We start from the raw sequence: 22,191 nt of genomic DNA, 5'->3' as shown, positions 1-22,191 counted from the left end.
AAAAAAAAAAAGTACCTAATGTTTTCCTGTAGTGCATTGGGTCCCCATTGTTGTAGACATCATTTATGTTGGCAGAGGACGTTTGGGATGGATGGTCCTGAAAAGCCACACTTTTCTTAATGGCACTTAAGGATGAATGAGGATGCATGAAATCAGAGATCAAGTGTGGAAAGGAAAAAATAGAAGAAAGAGCCTTGAATTTTCTTTTTTTCTTGATTTCATAATACCTACAATGGTATCTCTATTCCATGACAGTGCTCCAGTGAGATTTAATGTAGATGGCAGCACAAGGTCAGACCAAAGGTGTGCCTAGGCCACTGATGTCTGATGGAGGGGATGCTCAGAAAGAAGATGAAGACGGAGCAAGCAATAGCAGGCCTTTTCCAAAGCACTGTGAGCTTCCAGCAGCAGGCAGTCTTTCACTGAGAAGCTTCTGTCTTTTGTGTTGAATAGTGCTGAGTAGATTTCTTCCTCAAATCTGTCCCTTTTACTTTTGGAACCAGTTTAAACTTTTGGCCTCAGCAGTGTCCTGTGGGAGCTGAGGTGTGTGGCTGAGCTATGTGAGCCTCTCAGAGGTGATACCCAACTTTTAATTTGCTGATTTTATCCGATTGCCAAGGAGCTACCAAGGATTCAAGGCATGCAGCTGTCACAGGTACCAAGTCCATGCGTGTCTTTTTTCCATTGCGTTGTCATCTAATAGTCCAGATGCAGATAGATACACAGCATTCCTTGCTTTGAGGAAGTCATTTAGCCATAGTGTTGCTGAGATAGCTCGTATTTTGTGTTGAAGTTCAACTGAGCAGTTGGCTGATCCTCTCATGGCTTTTAGCTGGTCTGTTCCTTGAGCACTGCTTGTGGTTTCTGCACTTCATTACTAGAAAGACATTGATGAATTAGAGCGAGTGGAGGAGGAAGGAGAGTGATTGATGGGTGGCAGGACTAAGAGAAAATGGCAAGAATTAAATTTATGTAGGTGGAGTAAAGGACAGCTGGTGGGGGACATAATTCTGTAAATACTTTAAAATTTGTAGAGGAAAGTAGTAAGTTAGGTTGGGCCACCACCATTTGCATAAGGATTTAGTAACAGTAAAGGATGGCTGCACTTTGTATTACTATGTTTGTAACAGATTTGCTTTGATATTTTTGTAGTAGCAGTATTCTTATCAGCAAAAGATGTAAAACCAATATTGTAAGATAGAATTTAGGTGGTAAAATAGTCATGGGGAAATGGCTTTGTCATCTAATTGACCTCTGTGCTTGTATCTGATATTACCAATCATTATTTTTCCCTTAAAGAAAATAAGACTAGCTGGGATGGTTGATTGGGAATGTAGGATCGTGGAATTCAGCTTATTGGAACCTGTGTGGATGACACTTTTCTGCTCTGTTGAAGCATTAAAGCAGTGTTTTGCCTTCACGTACACCTTCTTACTGTTTGGTGTTGTACTGCATGCTGGCTTCTTGCTGCCTATTTTAGTGGAAGTGGCTGCATTTCAGTTGTGTTTGATGAATGCACAAGTGGGCAATCTAATATAAGGCACTATATTTAAGAGAAAGCAAACCTCACAAACAAAAAGTAACCCTTTTTATTCTTTTTATGTCTACATTTTCCCTGTCCTTACACTACTAAATAAGCTTATCCTGTTGGCTTCTCAGGGTGAGCTGTTCTCTTGCATCCTGAGCATCCTTTTTGGTGTGTAGGTCAGAATCTCCTGGTTTTCTCCCCACTTTCTTCCTCAGTGATCAGCAAATCCCTTTATTTCTAAAAGAGAAGGGACCTCAGCTAATTCCAGTACACTGCTACAGGGCTTGCCTTCTTTACTTCTATCTTTTGGAACAGTTTTGGAATGCTCTTTTAACTTGTTAATTCTTCCAAGATGGTTTAAAGGCGAACAAAATTACTTGTAATTTTTTCCATCATCTTAATATCCAGCGTGCTAATCAACACTCAGTACTGTTCATTATGAGTGCTTTATAGGCGTTCATTAATCCTCACATATCCTGTGTGCCTTTCTCCTTTTCCTTTTTTTTTTTTTAAAGGGTAAAAGAGGCAATGGCAGTCAGGAATAGCTCTCTGATCTGTGTGCTTTTCATGTTCTCTCCATGCTTTTTTTGCCAAAGGCTCCTTGCTTTAAGACTGTGTGGGTGTTCCTTCAAGTCCAGGGTCATCTTAGCTTGCCTTGTCCTGATACCAATGCACACCATGCTGTACACTGGCCTAGGGTGATTTGGTAGTGAATGATTCCCTGTCCTTGGATTTGTTAATGTAGCTTGGGTGCAAGTTTACCTTACATTCCTTCATTTGGCTGTGGCATTCTTAAGGACAGAAACACGGTAGCTTCATCCTAAATGACCTCACTGCCAAAATACTGAACAAATTTTGCAGTTGAAACTAGTTCACTTGATAAGACTTATGTTAAGCTTCTAATTAGAAAAATACAAATGCAGTTTAAAAGCAGGCTTAATCTGTTGTTCATTATGTTACCCTAACATTGAAGACTCAAAGTACTGTTTAGATGTTGTACTGAGGGATGTGGTTTAGTGGGGAAATATTGGTGGTAGGTGGATGGTTGGACTGGATGATTTCGGAGGTCTTTTCCAACCTTGGTGATTCTGTGATTCTCACACAAGCCAGATGTAGACAGAATTTAGCAAACTGCTCGTTTAGATCAGGCTAGATCTAGGCATTTAGACTTTTTTTTTTTTTTAGCCATTCTCCTTTCCTGTACCTTTTGAAAGCAAGTTGCTTGTAAAAGTAATAGATCAATTCTCTCCCTTTTAAATGTCAGCATTGTCTTCATTCATCCAGCAGGGCAGCTGAAACCTTCTAGGCTGCTGCTGTTTATTTGCTGTTTTATTCAAAGGGTTCAGCTTTTCTCCATTTGTCATACTGTGTTTGTGTATGACTTGGCTTTTTTTTTCCCTTCAAATTGTGACCTACCACATTGTTTTCTTTTAACCTTTCTCAGTTGTTTGCTCTTCGTCTTTTTGTATCTGTCATCTGAACTGAGAGTAGACTGGTATCCCAGATGGAAAGCATTTTGTTTCCTGGTCTGCACTACCATTATTCTGTTTTTCCACCCTGAAGGAGAACTTGAAGGCTTTCATTTTTATCTCTGCTTGTAGACTTCCACAATATTGGAGGTCTAGAATTAAAAGAATTTCTCTATTTTACAATACTTTTTGGAAAACTTAAATATTGTTGAAAATCCCCTAAAGGGATCTAACTGAAAGCAGATTGAAAAACTTTGGACAAAGTTGAGACGACTTTTTTTTCTTTTTTTTTTTAAGACATATTTTTCTCATGCTTAGGTTATAGTGTAAATACTAAATTAAAACCTCCCAAATTGGTTGTTATGATAGGCAAATGTTTAACTATATCTTCTTTTTCAGACGATAAAGCTCTACTGTAAACTGATTGTGACCTTTAAACCAACTGCATAATGTCTCTGGTGCCTCAGTTATTAGGATTTTTAGTTCATATGGAACAGAGCTCTTTTTTCAGCCTTATTTCATTGATCCTTATTTTATAAAGGGTCACTGCATATTATTGTACTTTATATATAAGTAGGTTTTAACGTCAGAGGTGACTGAGTTTATGTATCTCAAATTCTGTTGTTGGACGAGCCAATGTTTTTATTATTCTTTCAATAAATAGAGTAATTTTGAGTTTAAGTATGTCTTTCATTGCGAGAGCCAGACTACTTTCAGAGATTTAAAAAATCTATGTAAATATGAGAAAAGTGGTGATAAAAATTACCTCCCTTTTCGTTTGGTAACATTTACTTGTGGTGGAATTTCTGTTTAAAGAACTCCTCCCCTCTGTATGCTATTCTACTTCTATTAGCCCTTTTATTAGTATGAATGCAGTATGTAATAGGAATATTAAAAAGAACAGGCAAGTACTTTGAAACTCTAGTCTAAGCTGAAAGGATAAATTAAAGAGGAGAAAATCCAATTGCATATCATACTGTTCTTTGTTTTATAACATCTTCAATCTTCTTTGTCCAACCAAGGATAAGAAGAAAAAAGAAAAGGCTGTATATTAACTGTGCCCTCAGTTCAGAATGTGTCTGAGGTGGCAGCGACATGAGGAAGACAAGGTTCAGGTCCCTCACCAACTTGCTGAGTAATGTATTTCTTTTTCCAAATCTCACTCGTGTCACCTTCAAGGTATATATGTGATACACTTTCATATCAAGGGAAGTGACCATACACTTGTAAGGCTTTATCTGAATCCAGTTTGGAGGTCTTTGCTGCAAGAACGATGTTGGCATTGTGACAGAAAGGATCTACAAGAGAATTCCATTGGAGAACACCCAGGTTAGAGGCACATGGGGTGTAAGAAGAGTCTGTGAAAACTGAATTTGTTCAATCTGCAGAGAAGAAGGGCGGGTTTTGCCATCTGTGACCATCTGGAGAAGCAGAGGCTGTATGTAGCCAGGCTTCTCTGCAGAATGCACAGTGAAACAAGAAGCAACCATCACAAGTCTTGATGGGGGAAACTGACTGAGTGCAAGAAGAAAGCAATTAAACACTAGAAACAAGAGACCAGAGAGGCTCCAAATCTCTATCTGTGCAGATTTTTAAAACTTAACTGGAGGACTTGGTGAACATGATCTAACATTTGGAGTTAGCCCTGCTTTGAGCTCTGATTTGGACTGGAAAACTCTAGAGGTCCCTTCCAAGCAAAGTTAGTATGTTATTCTATTAATGATATGAATGCTAATTCCTGACTTCCAGAAAATTATTTGGCGTATTCTAATGGAAAATCTTGAAGTCTGTGCTTGCTGCTGTTACACATCAGCATTTACCTAGGGACCACTGAGTGTTCCTGAGCTACCACAATACTGAGCTACCACTTCTCTAGGAGTATGGAGATGATGCAGTCCTGCAGCTGAGATCTCTCCTTGGTAGATACAGATAGCCTTTGGTTTCACTACTATATATAATAACAGCTGCCATATGAAATAGCTGAGTTGCTTTCTAATTCTGATCTATAACAAGTTCTGTAAAGCAGAGTTAAATATGGTAGAGAGTAGGAATCAGAAAAGCGAGGCTGTTCTGAAAATGGATGTGACAATGGTTTATACTAATACTCTAAATGTAGAACTGTTCCTCTTCTTTTTAAAGTGAGTGTACAAAACACCATGAACTAAAAAAAAAAAAAGTATACTTTTATAATGTGTTGTAAATGCTAAAATTCAAAGTGTTGTAACTTGTTGAGATTTTTTTCTATTCTTAATTTGAAATAATAAAATAATAAAATTAAAATCCTGAAGAGTGTTACAAATAGTTGGGTAGCTCCTATCTGAGTACTCCGGATAACTTTGTGATAAATGAGTAGAAAAAAATAATTGTACAATTCAACTATCTAATATTTATTTTAAGTTTCTTATTTAAGAAGGAGGGAGGCAGTTGCTTTTTAAAATCTTAAAAGCTACTTTTATGTTAAGTTATGTTTAGGAGTGATCCTAGCAATATATTCGATACGTTCAACCCAATATTTAGGCTTCTTTCTGCAGTATTGATTTCTTCTTTATTCAAAGAGTGGAGGAGCAATGTCTAAACTAAAATAGAAAAAAATCCCTTATAAGAGTATTTTGTTGAGGTTAATGTTCTCTTTAACAGGAGAAATAGCTATTAAGTTGAGCAGGAGCAATGTCATATTTTATGAGTAGTTTTTGTGTTGTACTTTGACCAGCTATACTTTGTGAAACCCACCTGACTCCTTTTCCATATTATAATTTGAAATGAGAAGAGGTTATGAATCATAGAATCACAGACTCACTGAGGTTGGAAAAGACCACAAAGATCATCTAGTCTGACCATCACCCCGTCACCACTGCAACACTGAACATCAGACTAGATGTCCCTCAGTGGCACATCTACTGTCATCTTGAACGTCTCCAGAGACAATAAGTGATTCCAGCACTTCCCAGAATTCGCCCTCACTGCTTTTTCTGAGAGTAGATTTTTTCCTAATATCCAACCTGAACCTACTCTGGTGCAATGTGGGGCCATTATCTCTCGTCCTAATTGAAGTGACATGTCCAAGTTGAATATGAGTTGACGGTGCAACTGGAAATAAAACTCTTCTGATCTTCGAAGGTGAAAGTATTTTATCACATGCTTGTGTCTCTTGCACATTACTGAAGATTGTGTGATATTGACTGAGTAGGGACATAAAGCTCAGGTTTTTATTTAAATTTTGGCAATGATAGATATATTAGTCTGGTCCCAGTTATGTGTTTAGTTAAAAATACTGTATTTCTAGTCTTGCTACTGCTGATGTCCTGACTCTTCTTGGATTCACTTTGCACTGGCCATGCTCTTGGTTGACACACAGCGTTGAATTTCTGAGCTCTGTTGTAACCTTCCTGCTCCTCAAGACAGCTGACCGTCATGTTAACATGGTCATAATGTGCACTTTGGTTTTAAATAAAACTGCTTGTAAACTGTTCCTGTTTGTGTTTGTAGGTAGTCATCAGAGCTGCTGTTGTTGTTACTGCTCTTGCTATTCGTTTGCTGCTTCCCCTTCATTTCCATCCACATCTCTAACTCTTAGAACTCGTAGGCATCTGGAGAATGAATCCTTTTTGATTTGGAGCCTATCAGTTACAGTTGCTTGCTGAAAATCAGCTGTTAGAACTGGTCTTTCACAGGGCAGTAAGGTGAAACACTAACTTACCAATGTTTCTTATATTTTTTCTAAAACAGTTGCATTTGCTGATTTATTTGTATTGTGCCTTTAATTTTGAGCATTCTTTGTAGTCAACTCTGCATCGTTTTGGTTGCTTATGGTACTGCTTTAGGTTATCATAGAATCATAGAATGGCTTGGGTTGGAAAGGACCTCAAGGATCACTGAGCTCCAACCCCCCTGCCACATGCAGGGCTACCAACCTCCATATCCACCATACAAGTTAACAAAATGTTTTGATCTTATATTTTGTATTCTGAAATATGATTTAGGGTGCTGCTCTACAGCTTGCTTGTTGCCAGAATTTAAAGAAGTTCTACGTAGGTGAAACTATTGAAGAGGATTTCTTTTTGTGTAATGTCTACACTCCTAAACTGACTGGAGATCTTCCATTGACCTCCGTGAGTTTGGACTGAGCTTGTGGTTACTTTCCAGACTTGAACTGTTCTGAATGTAAAAAAGTCTTTTTGTCTTGAGCTCTGTCTTGATAATTGGTGGTAATAGAAAATGAAAAGAGCATTTATTTGAGGCTTCTCTGGAGTGGGGCTGCATCAAGTTAAAAGGCTCCAGGTGTGCATAACATTGAAACTTGTCTGTGCAGTTCAGTCACTGGGAAAGTGGCATTTATCAAGGACATAACTTCAAGCTTGTCTGACTGCAAATATGGACTGTCAGAAAAGACAGCTTAAAGTCCAGTAGCAGATCCTGCAAAAAAACCCAAAAAGCTGTTTTTTTTTTTTTCCAGAAAAAAGAAAGTTCAGTGCATGACCGTGTGAGGTTTTTGTTTTTTAAGTACAGTAAATGATTGATTGTTCCATCTGCTTCTTAACACATTTGAGAGCTGGATGTTTGGTTTTAATGATTAGCTTTGAGAATAGCTTTTTAGTAACTGGAAAGGTAAAAATTGAGCTGAAGGATTTGAGTGCAAAGCTTTAGATTTTGTTGCGTGTGTTTTAGACGATACTTCCACTGGATGTCGTAGCTTTTTCTAATGACATTTTCCTCTTTGCTTTCCTTGCTGCATTTTCATCTCTCGGCTTCTCAGTTTGACAAATGTTGTTCCTGATTTTGTTCTTGCTTTGTTGAAATTGCTGACAGCTCGCAGGGCAGTGATGAATGCCTGCACACCCTCCCAGAGTGACTAGGGGTTAAAGCACCTTTGTGATTGGGAAATTTGGGATACATTCCCACCTGCCAAAGGAAGGAGATAAAATTAGAACTTACGTTTATTTCTACCCAAAGTTTCTAAGCTGTGTCTGCACTGCTTGTTGACCCTTCTCTATTTGTATGCACTCTGACACGTTACCTCTTTGGGGAGACGTGAATTTGTTTTTTTGTTTCATCTGCAGCATGGTTTTATGATCATACTTAAATAACTGTTCAAAAATAGATTTTGGGAAGAAGTGGATGGATAGTTCATTGTGTGAAATGATAGGAGCCATGTAAGTGCTGTTTGACTTCAGTATAGCTGGGATTAGAAGGAATCCTGTTCAGTCCTCTGATTGACAGACAAATTCTGTTGACAAAATTTAGGCTTTCAAGAGGTCTTTAAGGAAATCATGATGTCTCCCCTGTGGACTGCCAATATATCATTGTTTGATTGTTCTGTGACTTACATTAAGTGATGTTGTGTAATGTAGATGCAGGTGCAAATGGATGCTCTCCTTCCATGCAGAAAAGATAAGTTCATGTTTAGCAACACTTTTCAGGAGCAAGGAAGGAAGGAATGCAGTTTTCTCTTAGAAACTGCTGTTAATTTAAAAGTTGGAGTGCCCCAAAGCTATTTCGGGGTCATTCTTGACTTCAAGGAAAGCACAGTAATACACTGTTGATGTATGTTCTTTCAGTATGGTTAATATTTACTGGTATTAAGGGACCAGACCTTAGCTTGGATGTCTGCTTACTGTATCTCCTTGCTTCTCATTTGTAATGTTTAGCTGACAGGTTTGCTACAAACTTAAATCCTGAAAAGCAAGCAAATGCCATATTTCACCAATAATATCTTAAATTATTAGATATTTGATTTTCTTCTAAAAATTTAAAGACCTGCTTTTTTCTGTAAAAGGTGATGCACAGTAAAATAAGATATGCTTGCTGTTATTTCTAATTCATTTCAACATCAACTGTAAAGTTAGGGATGCTGCTGCAGAGTGCTGGATCTTTCTAAGCAATTGTAGAAGACTTGTGAAACTTTTAGAAATAGTAAACTGGGAGAGATCCAAACTGATATTAGTGCTGCTTTATTACATTAATTTGTCCTTCCTGGTACACTTTTTCATGGCCTTTTTTTTAGGACACAAAAAAGATTAATTAAGTTTCTCATTCTAGTGCCCACTGGATGACAGTCTGTTGAAGTACATGAGCAGGGCAATGTTGCTTATGGCTTGTACACATCATTGCTTGTCTGAATTTTCATTCTTGGAAGTGTTCAAGGCTGGCTTGGATGGAGCTTAGATCAAGGTGACCTAGTGGGAGGAGTCCTTTTCAACCCAAATCACCCTATCCCAAGCCAATTGTGAACTCCTTGCTACTATTACCTGTGATGCTATGATCCCGGTCAGGTGCTTTTGCAGAATTATTGTCCTTTTTTGAAACTTGATAAGCAAACATTGTAAAACAACAACAACAACAACAACAAAAAACAACAAAACACACCACATAAACTGGAAACTGGAGTAATGTTTCATTGGTGTTTATGTAATGAAAAGAATAAAGATGTTGAAACAACACTGTCAGTATCTTAACACTTTTCCATACTATAATCCTTTTAGTTTGATACCTTGTGTTTTAATTTATTTAACAAATGATATTTAAAGTAGCTTGTCTTATACGTATGTTCGTAAGTTTTGAAGAGTGCTCATTAGATTTCAATTGTTTGCGTACTGAGTCCTCTCTGTATGTTGAGTTTTCTCTTAAGAGTACATATAGTGAAACACAACTTTTCTACTTTAAAAGGATTTGTGGATAGAATTGTCCTGGTATTCAGATATTCCTCCAACTTAAGGGAAAAGTTCTGGGAGGTGCATGAAATAACCTTGAGAAGTTGTCATGTGTGTTTTCATTCCAGGTGTCAGCAGTGGATTCCTTGGAGGGTCCCCTTCTTCAAGTGGAGGGATTGAGTGATCTAAGACTGGAGCTCCACAGCAAGAAGATGAACATGCACTTAGTCCTGATAGATGAGTTACACCGTCATCTTTACATCAAATCAACTAACAAAGTGGGACAACGCAACAGGGAGAAAGGAAGAATAAGGTTGGTTTGATGTGATGCTAACTAATGGCAATGGGTCTGGGAGGGAAGAGGACAACCTTCTCCCTATCATCAGCAGAAAATTTTTTGGGACAGTAACAGTAATTGGAATTTTTATTCTTAGAGTAGATTTGTAAGCAACTTTATTTTGCTCATGACTGTGAAGATCCTGAAACACCTATGTATTCTGGTGCTCTTTAGAGCCTTTGAGCAGTCTGTTCTTTTGCTTAGCGATTCTATTGTTTTTTTGCTGCTTCTCACAGAATTATGATGAGGTCAGTTCCTTTTAGCATTCTTTTCCTTCCCTGATACATATATCATTCCCACAAATGCCATGATCGTGAGGCTCTCAGGTCAGGCAAAGGGAATATCACAGAGGAGAAGTGCTCATCTACTTTATCACGCTGCCAGGGTTTAAAAAACTTCCAAGTGATCATAAGGTTACTAGCCAGAAGGCACAACATTGAAGCACCCAAGCAATGCGTCTTAGCTCTGTAGTGTTCCAAAGATGTTTTATGGAAGTTGAAACACTTACTTGGTTGGTGTTTCTGATCAATGGGAATTCAGCTCAACTGGTACTTTTTCTGAGTTTATGAATTCTCAAATTGATGGCAGTAACTTTTTTGGGAGAGAAGAAAGGAAGATACAGGCTAGAAAAAGAAAGTGAGTGATTGTCACTTCTTGTAGAGCAGGAGAGATAATAAACAATGATGGGGAGCAACAGAGGAGTCAGCATGTAATTAAGATGCATAGAAAAGATAAATTAGCATCTTATTATGTGGAAGGAGGAATAAAAAATGCTAACCAAAAATAAGAGGAGAGATTGTAAGTTTCATTAAATAAATTTGTGAAACTAAGAATTGTTTGAAGTTGAAGTTTCTAGGAAAGGGAGTTGTTAGCAAGGCCTTTCTCTCTTCCTTACTCATTTTGTTAATTAAAAACAGACAAAAAGCTTTGGTGTACCCAGACTATGGAACTACTAATTAACTGCGATTTTGTATGACTGCTACAGGGACCCTTATCTTTTTCTTGCTTTGTCTTTTTCCATATTCCTTGTTATACATCATTGATACGACATTAATACAAACACTTGGATCAAGGACAATCTTGTAGCTTCTTTTTGCTGCACTGTCCTAGACTGCTGTCAATTAGGATGCAATTATGGTTATAGTTACTTAAAATCAACACTGCAAGTGTGTTAGATCTAACAGTGCTAATCTGGAATGCGTAGCCAATCCCTTTAAGAGTGGCATTGTAGATATGTAGAGTGTAGGTGGATAGTAAGGTTAGCCCTTGTTTCTTCATGTTTTTGTAAGTATTTTGACCTCTAAGGGAACACACAGAACTCATTAGAGGGAGCCTTCTCTGCTTCTTTATCTTCAAAATGATTTCTTGCATTTGCTCCCCTGCCATATCCAGCTTTATGGCCTTCATTATGCAGCTGAAGCGATACTACATATTCTTGGCAAATTATACTATATAAATTATGGAAATGACCAAGTCTTTCTGCTTTCAGAGTAAGAAGGTTCCTTTGGAGAAAGGTTTGTGTAGATGTGCACAGAACAGGAATTTGGAGGGGAGGAGAAAGTGAATATTGCTAGAGCATGCTAGAAAAACTTGAAGGAGTAAGTAGTTTACAAAGAATCATAGAATCACATGGTTAGAAGGGACCTCAAGGATCAGGAATCTCCAACCCCCCTGCCACAGGCAGGGCCACCAACCTCCACCTTTAATACTAGACCAGGCTGCCCAGGGCCCCATCCAACCTGGCCTTGAACATCTCCAGGGATGGGCCATCCACAACCTCTCTGGACAGCCTGTTCCAGCCTCTCCACTCTCTGAGTAAAGAATTTCCCCCTAAAGGCCGTAGAAATGGGAGCATCTCTATTCCATATGTGGTTTTCTAGAAGGATCACAACAATTCTATGTCAATTTTTTATCAGGAATTAATTGTGCTGGAGGTGAATGTTGGTGTGGCCACCAGTCAGAGAAGTCTAGAGCTGTAATAAATTCAGAGTGGCCTTGGGTTACCAGATTTTTGTCGCTGATGCAAAAGTGTTCTCTCATCATTGCTTTTTGGCTTTTGTCTTTTTCTTTCAAGTGTATTTACATATTGTCACTTGTCCCCATCTACGGACTTGTGCTTTAATTTAGGTTTCATAAACCTCTTGATCAGAACTGTTACATTTATCTCTTTTGCACGCACATTTAAGAAATAATTATTTTTCATGAATGAAGATTCTACAAAAAAATTAAATTTTTTCAAAGAGTTTGCTTTAATTTTTCCCCTCATACAGTTCGCTTGTGAAAGATGCTTCCTCTGTACCCCTCATGGATGTCACTAACTTGTCTACACCTCGAAAGTTCCTTGAAACTTCCCAGTTCAGTACTCCTGGAAGCTCCAGCAGTAAGTATTTCAGTCACTTGTGTTCCTACCTGGCTTATTTTGTAGCACTTCAGCTAGTTTTTCAAGAATAGGAGAGGGTGTATCTTCCCTTCTTTATAGATGTCTGCTAATGGGGATCCTGAGATAAAAAGACAAAATTTGTAAATACTGTGAAATGAGAGAGTGGTAAATCGAGGGGCAGAATTCAATCATATCTGCAGATTTTTTTGGCAAGTAATCCTTACTTAAATTAAATACACTTTGTTTTCTTTGTCTGTTCTTGTGTTGATCATATCTGTGATATCTAGGACAAGAGATCTGCAGTCAGTTCAGTTTTCATAGAAGTCTCCTCTATATTTTATGTAGGCAAGCAAGTATATGTAGATATCACAGAATTATTTTGTTGTGTTGGAGCCAAAAGGTCAAAGCTTTTCCTTGTGGGAACTTTGTAAGTTTGACTAAAGGACTCCCTAGACACAGGATTAATCTGATTGTCTTTATATACCTGATGCAACAGATACTAAGCAAAATACTCAGATTTATTTATTTATTATTATTTTGTATGAAGCTTTGAAAGTACTGCACAGATGGGGAATTAATCCTTGTATTGTTTCAGTGGATTAATGTGGGGTTGTCCTTGTTCAACAAATGAATAAAATGAAGAATACAGAAGTGACCTACATGTCTTTCCCACTTGCCTCCTTGTCAGTCTTCCTCAAATTGAGATAATTTTTTTTTAGTCTTCTCACCCTTAACCATTTCTTTCCTTATTTTTGTCAGCTTGAGTCTATTGTTTTGTACTATACTTGCCTCCTAGCCTCTCTTCTGTGATCATTCTTCTCTTCTGCTCATTTTTGTTACGTAGCTGTTTCTGTTGAGGTGGCTTGTCTCTCGGTCTGAGGCTATAGTTCTTCCTAGTGGAGGTTTGTGAGGAATCCATTGTGATGTGCCAATACAATTCTTCAAAGCTGAAAAGAGCAGCTTCATCATGGAGCCCTAGGATAGAAAGCATGCAAAAATTCTGAGCTTCATCATCAGAATTGTTGTACTTAACCCATATAATCAGTGAAGCTCAGTTCTTTCCAAAATCACATGATTTGGGGAGATAAAGGAATAAACCATGCAGAGCTGAATGCTGTTCCCACCTCTGTAAATGTTAACCTACTTTTCATAAATCATAGAATGGCCTGGGTTGAAAAGGACCACAATGATCATCTCATTTCAACCTCCCTGCTGTATACAGGGTCACCAACCACCAGACCAGGCTGCCCAGAGCCACATCCAGCCTGGCCTCAAATGCTTCCATGGATGGGGCATCCACAACCTCTCTGGGCAACCTGTTCAAGTGCTTCACCACTCTCTGAGTGGAAAAACTTCCTCCTAAAATTTAACTTAAATCTCCCATCTTAATTTAAAACCAGTTCCCCTTGTCCTATCACTATGCACCCTCGTAAACAGCTGTTCCCTTCCTGTTCATATGCTCCCTTCAAATATTGGAAGGCCACAATGAGGTCTCCCCAGAACCTTCTCTTCTCCAAGCTAAACAAGTCCAGTTCCCTCAACCTTTTTTCATAGGAGAGGTGCTCCAGCCCTCTGATCATCTTAATGGCCCTCCTTTGGACCTGTTCCAAGAGCTCCACTTCCTCCTTGTGCTGGGGGCCCCAGGCCTACTACTTTTGTTGTAAGTGAATTGTGTAATATCTGCCATTGCTGATAGTTTTCCACCTAAACCATGAATCCTCCTAGCAAAATAATGATAATAATGAAGAAAAAAGTCTGAAGTTGCAGAGCTGATAGGAATCTCCCATTGTGCTTTATTGATGGGGAATGGACAGCAGGAGATGCGCCTGTTGAAAAATGGAATCCCTATCTTTCATCATCTTTTGTCTTTTTTTTTTTTTTATTGCTAGTGTAACAATTTTAAATCTGCTTTGAAATTATTTTTTTGACATTTTCATCTTTGAAGACTTTCACAGCCCAACCAATTCTCATCTCAGCTGCTGAGACTGAGAAAGGGTTCATTAATATCTAGAACTGGCGAGGAAAAATGGAGTTAAGCAGACAAAAATAAGAACAGAAGAGTTAATAAGGATGAGAAAGATTGTTTTTTGATTCACGTTTTTTAGGCATCTCAGATAAGTTCTTTGCCTGATGCAGTATTGATGACATCTCTTGTTCTAAGATTCTCTGATAAAGTTATTCCGTGCAGTGTTTGAGTGGACGTGCAAAGATACAAGCAACAGGTGAAAATACAAAGAGGTCTCTAAGAAATAGGTTGGATGTGGGCATAAAACAGCATGGCTTCTTTGACTCCAGACACCTGAAAACAAGGCTTTGATGGCTTCATTCTCAACTGTTGTAAATAGTTATATATCAGTTGAGGATCTGCTATCAAACCTCTCATTTGTTCAGATTTTTTCCTGTTCATGCTCATTGCACCAGGAGATCTTTCACCTGGCTCCTTGTTTCACTCTATTATGTAGCATTGTGCTGGGCAAGTGTCCTTCAGAATGGAAAAGATAGAGGAAATAATAGCAAACTTTTGGTCAGCATGAAGTATGCATATGGCTTTGCTTGAAACGCACAATGTACTTATGTACATTTTTTCCAAATAATTTTATTTAAAAGTAGCCTTTTCCAGGGCTGCAAAACTATTAGAAACTTAAAACTTGCGTTTGCATAATGAAAACTGTTTCTGCCTTTAGTCATTTAGGTTCTTTAGCTTTTTATTGATGAAACAAAGTGGCCATGCATATTAATGTACACCACTATGAAGCACTGACTCGTTCAACCTATCTCAGCAAAGAAGATGCCAAGATTTTGAGTCCTTTCTGCATTTGCTTCCCAAAAGAGATGTTATCTTGTGCTGTAGAATCTTTATAAGGAAATTAAAGCAGTTCCTCCTGCACTTAAAATAAACAGAATCTTTGGTAACATTCACCTGAGGATTGTAGAAACGGCAGCTCACTGGTAACACTTTCCCTTCATGCCAGTTCAGAGAAATAAATTCACTTCTAAATTTTATTTCTCTGCATGAACTTTCTCTATTCTGAAGTGTATTTATGGCAGTTTCTGCCTTGCCAGACTCTTCCTGGAACTATAAGATGTTCTCATTCAGTACACAGAAAACCTAGGAGCTTTCTTTCCTGAAAAACTCAGGAAATTACATCTTAGAAAGCCAACAGAAGGCAACCTTAAGTGGAAACAATGTTGGTAACATGTTCTTATGGATGGGATTTTATGCAGGTGATATTCTTCTATGATCGATATTCCTCAGCTGCAAGAGAAGAACTTTTAGCTTCTAGATCCAATCAGTATGGTGGCTTCAAAGAGTAAATGTGTAGTTACTGCTCAAGAATGCAAGTCCCTCTGTGTAGGTGGAAGCATGGGGAGACCTGTGAAATAGCCTGAGGAATCCTGGAGCTTTAAGGTCCAGTTTTAAAGGTGCTCTAAAAATACCATTCTGGCATTCTGTTTGTTGTCACATTTGCTTCCACCTTAAGCATGCTCAATAAATAAATAAAAGATGTTTTTCATATTAAGATCACCTGGGGATCTGACACCAGCAGGGTGATTTTTCTCAAGCATTTACACTAAAAGTTAAATCCTCTTGCTAAACCTGACTTGTCCTGTGAGCTGTTTTGCATTTGCACAAGTCCAACCGAGGAGTTAATCAGAAGGTGGTGGGAACCCAGCAGTGAATCTGCATTTTTTTTCCTGCTATCATTATAGTGCTGTGTGAAAAGCACAGTTTGTCTTGATTGTCTCAGGGTAAATTTTTGTGCCTACGTTATTTAAGGAGGAAGCCTGTTCTTGTAGTTTAAGACTGTTTTGCCACTGCACAACAAACATGAAAGCCTGTGAAGTAACTTTTGATGTGCTGTTTTGCAGGGCTTTCTCACTGATCTTCACCAATGGTTCACATTTTGGCTTGATGCTGAGCACTGACACATGTAATGCACGTGTGTTTGGAGGGGGAAAGGGAAAATGGAGAAAGTTTTAGATCCATGTGGTAAAATCCAAAAGGAATACTTTGTCTCCTTTCTTGAAGAATTTGATTAGTTGTTTCTATGTGCAGTCATAAAGCTGTTTGACTGCTATGCTTTTTTTTTTTTTTTTTAGTAACTTGGAAACAGTGCATGGGGTGGATTTTCAGACTGGTTCACAGAGTTGCTTGGTACAGTTTTCTTAAATGAGGTTACAGTAGGTTTGAGAGAGTGGCCTTGTCAAATTCTAACATCTCTGCTTTTGGAAGACTACTGTCCTAAAAACTGTATATAGACCTGTATCAATCACAGTTAGATGTTTGCCTTCAGGCTTTGAGGTTGTTGATCTCTGAGGCCTTTTTTCTTTTGGGCTTGATACTAAGGCAAGTGAGGAAATGATCAAAATCTTTAAGGGACCATTTCTGAAGTTCTGCCCATTTGCTGCCTGTTGTCTCCACTTAGAGATCAAAAAAAGGATTGAGCACCACAATTAGCAGGTTAAATTTCTTCAGATATCACATGCCTTTGGGAAACTGAATTTGCATTATTTTTTCCAGAAGTATTGAAGACACAGAATTTATCATCTGGAAGGACATGAATTGTGGAAAATAGTATGTTAAATTTTACTGGTTGCCCGTAAATGCACACAGCTAATGAAATCATCTGTAATAACTAGCAGCAAATTTTGAAGATTCATTGGAATGAAAAACAAGAGCCAAGGATCTTTTCTTAGGCCTGTTACACTTAAATGAGTTATCAACATAAGCTTTCATGGAGATCAGTGGTATTGAAATGTCTCTTGCAGCAGATTTCTTGTGAAATGGCAGAACAACATAAATGAGAGTTTCATCAATTGGAGCAGATGTTTTTATAGGGTATTGTCAAACCAGGAAAACTTCTCTCCCTTTCTGTCTGTGGAGGTGATAAATCAGTGATGCACATGATTAAACTTTCTGGTGATTTGAACTGGATATGGATTTTGGCTTAGATGTGGAGTTGAGTGTTTTTTCCAATACCCCACTCTCATGTTGTAAAGCATCTGAAAATGTGTCTGTGCTTCATTAGAGAGGTTGTGGCAAAGACATTGCTTCTTGAAGTTGTTGTTCTCTTTAAGTTGGTTTATATGGGCCTGTATACAAAATTTGATCATTAGGCTGATATAACAAAATAATATGACGAAGCTCTGTTTTAAATTATAAATTGAAGTTCAAAGGCATCCTTATGGTGGAGATGATAAAGACAACTGAGTCTGGAGCTAGGAATATATATTTTTTTCACATTATATTTTATTCATTATTATACTCTGAGAGGGTGGGGAAGGCTGGCAGTGAGCAGAGTCACCCAGGGTCTGAGTCCAGTCCTGTTTAACATCTTCATTAGGAATTGTTTGCACCATCAGTAAATTTACAGATGACATCATCCAGGCTGGAACCCTGTGAAATGTAGTTCTTGTTGATACTGAAAACATCCCATGGGGTTCTTCTTTGGTGTTTCTGTATTAATATGTGAATGAAGGAAAGGTTCAGGCTGGATATTAGGAAGAATTTCTTCTCAGGAGCACAGGCTGCCCAGGGAGGTGGTGGAGTCCCAGGAGGTGTTCAAGAAAAGGGTGGATGTAGTACTTAGAGACATGGTTTAGCGTGCGATAATGGTGGTAGGTGGATGATTGGACTAAATGGTCTTAGTGTTCCTTTCCAACCTTAATGAAACTCTGATTCAAAGCTGTTTAATTAAAATTACTTTTTTCCCTTCTTTTTAATTAAAAAAAAAAAGGTGGTAACCAAATATAAACAGCAGCCCCACAATACAGAGTAATTAATAAAGACAAGCATTGAAGGAATAATTTAATCTTTTATGGGTTCTTTGTATAAAGCAGGTGCTTATGGCATGAATTAAAATGTTAGCTCTGTAAAGAGAGAGCATGCATTGTGCAGATGTAGTTTAGGTAGAAACTGGTGCATGTTGAAACCAAGAAAGTCTTAGGCTTTTGTCCACATCCCAGTAAATGACAGAATCACAGTTTAAGATTAAATATAGATGAAGCTTGCAGAGACATCTGTGTGGATATTCATCTTTCACCCCTGGAGCTCCTCAGCCCCCGGGAAGTAATATGTGTTTTAAAGGTGAACTTCGTAAATGTTGGTTTGCTTTCATGCCTTTTTTGAAGAGGTGAGGGACTGATTTGTGGCCCAGAGCTTTGTGGTCGAATAACCCCTTGATGACATTAAATTGTAGAAGGGGATGTTTAAAGTAGGGAAGACACAAGAAAGGGACATCTTCAGTATCCCAGGGTTGGGATCTTGTCGGATCTTGTCAGATCTTGTAGATAAATGGGCCCCCCAGGCTACCAGAATATCTCTTTAATAGGCAGAATGTGCAGGAAACAAAATTTCTACTGTTTTATCAAAAGATCTAACAGAATGCATATTCTGGTGCGTTGCTTCTAGGTATTGAAGTGTGCTGTTATTTGTAGGATATGTAAATCATTGTCCTGACTATAAAAGGTGTTTCAAAATTGGTTTGCTCTTTTTGAAAATGGGAGAGTGTTCATCTTCATGTGATGGCAGAATTCTTAGCAAGATTGCTGCCTTCATTCCTCTTAAATGTTGTCCTCGCATTTGGATGTAGCAGTGCTTCCTCTCTCTCTCATTTCCATTGTGTGATAGTAAGAGTAATTTACAGCCCCCCTTACAAATGTGCTGTGGTGTAATGATGAGGACCTGTCTGAAAGGTTGTTCAGGCTCTGAAAGCTGTGCACTGAACTCGGGGCAACAAGATTTTCATTTTTACTTTTAAACAGTATGTGAAAACCTTTTTTCCTCTAGCATTTCCACTGTTGTCTTTTCCACAGCTGTTGTTCCAAGGAGCTCATTTTCTTTGTTTGTGCCTGGCATGCTGTGGTTTTTAAAGAATAACAAGTAGCAAACAAAACGAGTGGACCATATACACAGTGCACAAAGTGGTTTTGCAGCCTCATGGGTTGAAAGGTGTGTGAGAGATGAGAGCTTTGAGTGGAAATGCGTGTCTCAGGTTTTTCCCAGATGTTTATGAAAGAGTTCCTCCAAGAAGACTACACAGCCAGAAGCCCAGCTGAAGTGTCTTGATACCAGTGCACACAGCACGGGAAATAAAGAGGAACTGGAAACAGTGGTGCAGTTGGAAAACTACAGTCTTATTGCTGTCACAGAAACATGGTGGGATGACTCACGTAACTGGAATGCCATGATAGAGGGCTCTCAGCTTTATAGGAGGAATAGGTGAGGTAGGAGGGATGGGGGAGCTGTTCTCTGTATTAAAAAGTGGGTAATCTGTGAGGAGCTGTGCCTGAGCAACTCATGAAAAGGTCGAGAGCTTGTGGGTTAAAACTGCAGACTAGACTAATAAGGTGTATCAGGTGGTTGGGGTCTACTACAGGCCAACTGATAAAGGGGAGCCTGCTGAGTAGGCCTTCTTGCATCATCTGCAAGACGTCCTTTGGGTAGAGTCTCATCCTGGTGGGGGATTTCAGCCACCTGGATCTGCTGGGAAAACAGCACGGAGAGCTGCAAGAAGTCCAGGAGATTCCTGGTGTCCATGGATGACAGCTTTCTGGTTCAGGTCTTGGACACATCCACCAGAGGTGAAGTGTTGCTGGACCCGATGTTCTACAGTACAGAAGAGATCATAAAAGAGGCTAAGATTGGAGGCAGCCTGGGCTGCAGTGGCCATGCCCTCCCTAGTGGCCTGGCCTGGCCTGGGAAGAATATAGGGACGCTGTCCAGATGTGCAGAGATGGAGTCAGGAAAGCCAAGGCACAGTTGGAACTGAACTTGGCAAGGGAGGTGAAAAAAAACAAGAGGGGATTCTTTAGTACATTGGGCAGACAAGGCAGTCAAAGGAGAGCGTACCTCCTCTGATGATTGAAAATGGAGAGCTAATGTCCTTAGACGTGGAGAAGGCTGAGGTACTTAATGAGTTCTTTGTCTCGGTGTTCACAACTAGTCAGCCTTCTCATGCCTCTTCTGTTTTAGAACTTCTAAGCAGGGAAGAAAATCCCTCCCAGTGTAAGAGCAGAGCATCTCATGAAGCTGAATGCTTTCAAGTCTATGGGGCCAGATGATATGCATCCCAGGGTTCTGAAAGAAATGGCTGATGTGGTTTCTGAGCTGCCCTCTATTGTATTTGAAAAATCATGGCTGTCATGCAAAGTCCCTGCTGACTGGAAAAAGAGAAATATCACTCCTGTATTCAAGTGAGGGAGAAAGGAAGACCTGGAAAACTATAGGCTGGTGAGCCTACCTTTGTCCTTGGGAGGATCACGGAGCACATCCTCCTGGAAGAAATGTTAAGGCACATGAGAGAGCAGGTGATCTGAGACAGCTGGAGGGTTGTTGTCAACAGCTCAGTGTCCAGATGGAGCTGGTCATGAGATGGTTTGTTTTGGGAGCATTTAATTTTAATTACATTTTAATCAGTGACATAGCTAGTGGGATTGAGCATACTCTCAGCAAGTTTGCTGGTACCACCCAGGTGAGTGGTGCAGTTGACATAATAGAAGAGAGGGATGTCAGCCAGAGGGACCTGGACATGCTTAAAAAGTATGCACGTGAGAATCTAATGAGGTTTAAGAAGGTGTTGCACTTGGATTGGGCCAGTCCCAGATATGAGTACAGACAGGAAGAAGAACTCCTTGAGAGCAGCCCTGTGGAGAAGGACTTGGGTGTCCTGAGGGATAAAAAAAAAAAAACTGGACAAGAGGCAACAGCATGCTCTTGCAGCCCAGAAGACCAACTGTATCCTGGGCTCCATCAGCAGAGTGGTAGCAGCAGGATGAGGCAGGTGATTGTCCCCCTCTACTCTGCCCTTGTAATGCCCCTGTAGTACTGCATCCAGGTCTGGCACACCCAGTACAGGAGGGATTCCAGAGAAAGGCCATGATGATGATCAGAGGCCTGGAGCACCTCTCCTATGAAAAAAGGCTGAGGGAGTCCGGCTTGTTCAGCTTGGAGAAGAGAAGGCTCTGGGGAGACCTCTTTGTGGCCTTCCAGTAACTTAAGGGAGCTTATATGCAGGGGAGGGACTGAATTTTTACATGGCCTAATAGTGATAGAATAAGGGGGAATGGCTTTGAAGTATAAGAGGGTAGATTTAGGTTAGATGTTAGGAGGAAATTATTTACTCAGAGTGATGAGGCACTGTAACAGGCTGCCCAAGGAAGTTGTGGATGATCTATCTCTGAAGGCGTTCAAGGCCAGGCTGGATGGGGTCCTGAGCAGCCTGATCCAGTGGTTGGCAACCCAACCCCATGGCCAGGGGTTTGAAACTAGCTGATCTTCAAGGTCCCCTCCAACTTAAGCCGTGTTTCTGTGATACCTTACAATTAGTATTATGGTTTATGTGCATTCAGAGTGTCTCCTTTTTTATCACTGCATTTTTATTGAATAAGTGTATTCTGAGTGCTTATGGGTTTGTTGAATCTACCCCCTTAAATTGCAAAATTACAAGTTAATTAGACTTTAATTGCAAGAAGCATACACACGAGAGGAGAAGAAAGCACTCTGTGATCTCCCAGACACTCTGCCTCCTATGTTGACTGTACAAAACTTGATGTCATTCCCTATCACAGTGTACAATGATTTTATAGAGTACTTTCTTACTCCACTCTTACTGGGCTGCATTGCTGGTGCCCAAGTTGAAATACAAGAGTAAGCAGCAAGTCTGATATGAGCTCAAAGTGCTGTTGTTGGGGTTACAGGACAGAAAGGCCCACTCTGCTGTGGAGGTTGGTGTCAGCTGGTACTGAAATAAGCATTATCCATTTATCGTGGTGCTATTTATAAAGCAGCACCATACAGGCTCTTTGAGACATTGGTTTGTTTTTTTTTT

The 22,191-nt window shown here is 39.4% G+C and overlaps 1 protein-coding gene across 1 annotated transcript in view; it reads left to right on the top strand.

Annotated features, from left to right (window-relative positions):
* The window catches only part of EXOC4 (exocyst complex component 4), a 400,122-nt gene that overhangs the window by 32,399 nt on the left and 345,532 nt on the right, over positions 1–22,191 (top strand). Inside the window, exons 4-5 of the mRNA XM_010710270.3 lie at positions 9,773–9,957; positions 12,252–12,361. Of these exons, the coding sequence (XP_010708572.1) occupies positions 9,773–9,957; positions 12,252–12,361 (295 nt within the window). The remainder of the gene's footprint in view (positions 1–9,772; positions 9,958–12,251; positions 12,362–22,191) is intronic.

The sequence above is a fragment of the Meleagris gallopavo genome, chromosome 1 (assembly GCF_000146605.3).
Source record: "Meleagris gallopavo isolate NT-WF06-2002-E0010 breed Aviagen turkey brand Nicholas breeding stock chromosome 1, Turkey_5.1, whole genome shotgun sequence".
Classification (NCBI taxonomy): domain Eukaryota; kingdom Metazoa; phylum Chordata; class Aves; order Galliformes; family Phasianidae; genus Meleagris; species Meleagris gallopavo.
The sequence above is the reverse complement of the archived record's forward strand: the minus strand, read 5'-3'. Positions and strand labels throughout refer to the sequence as shown.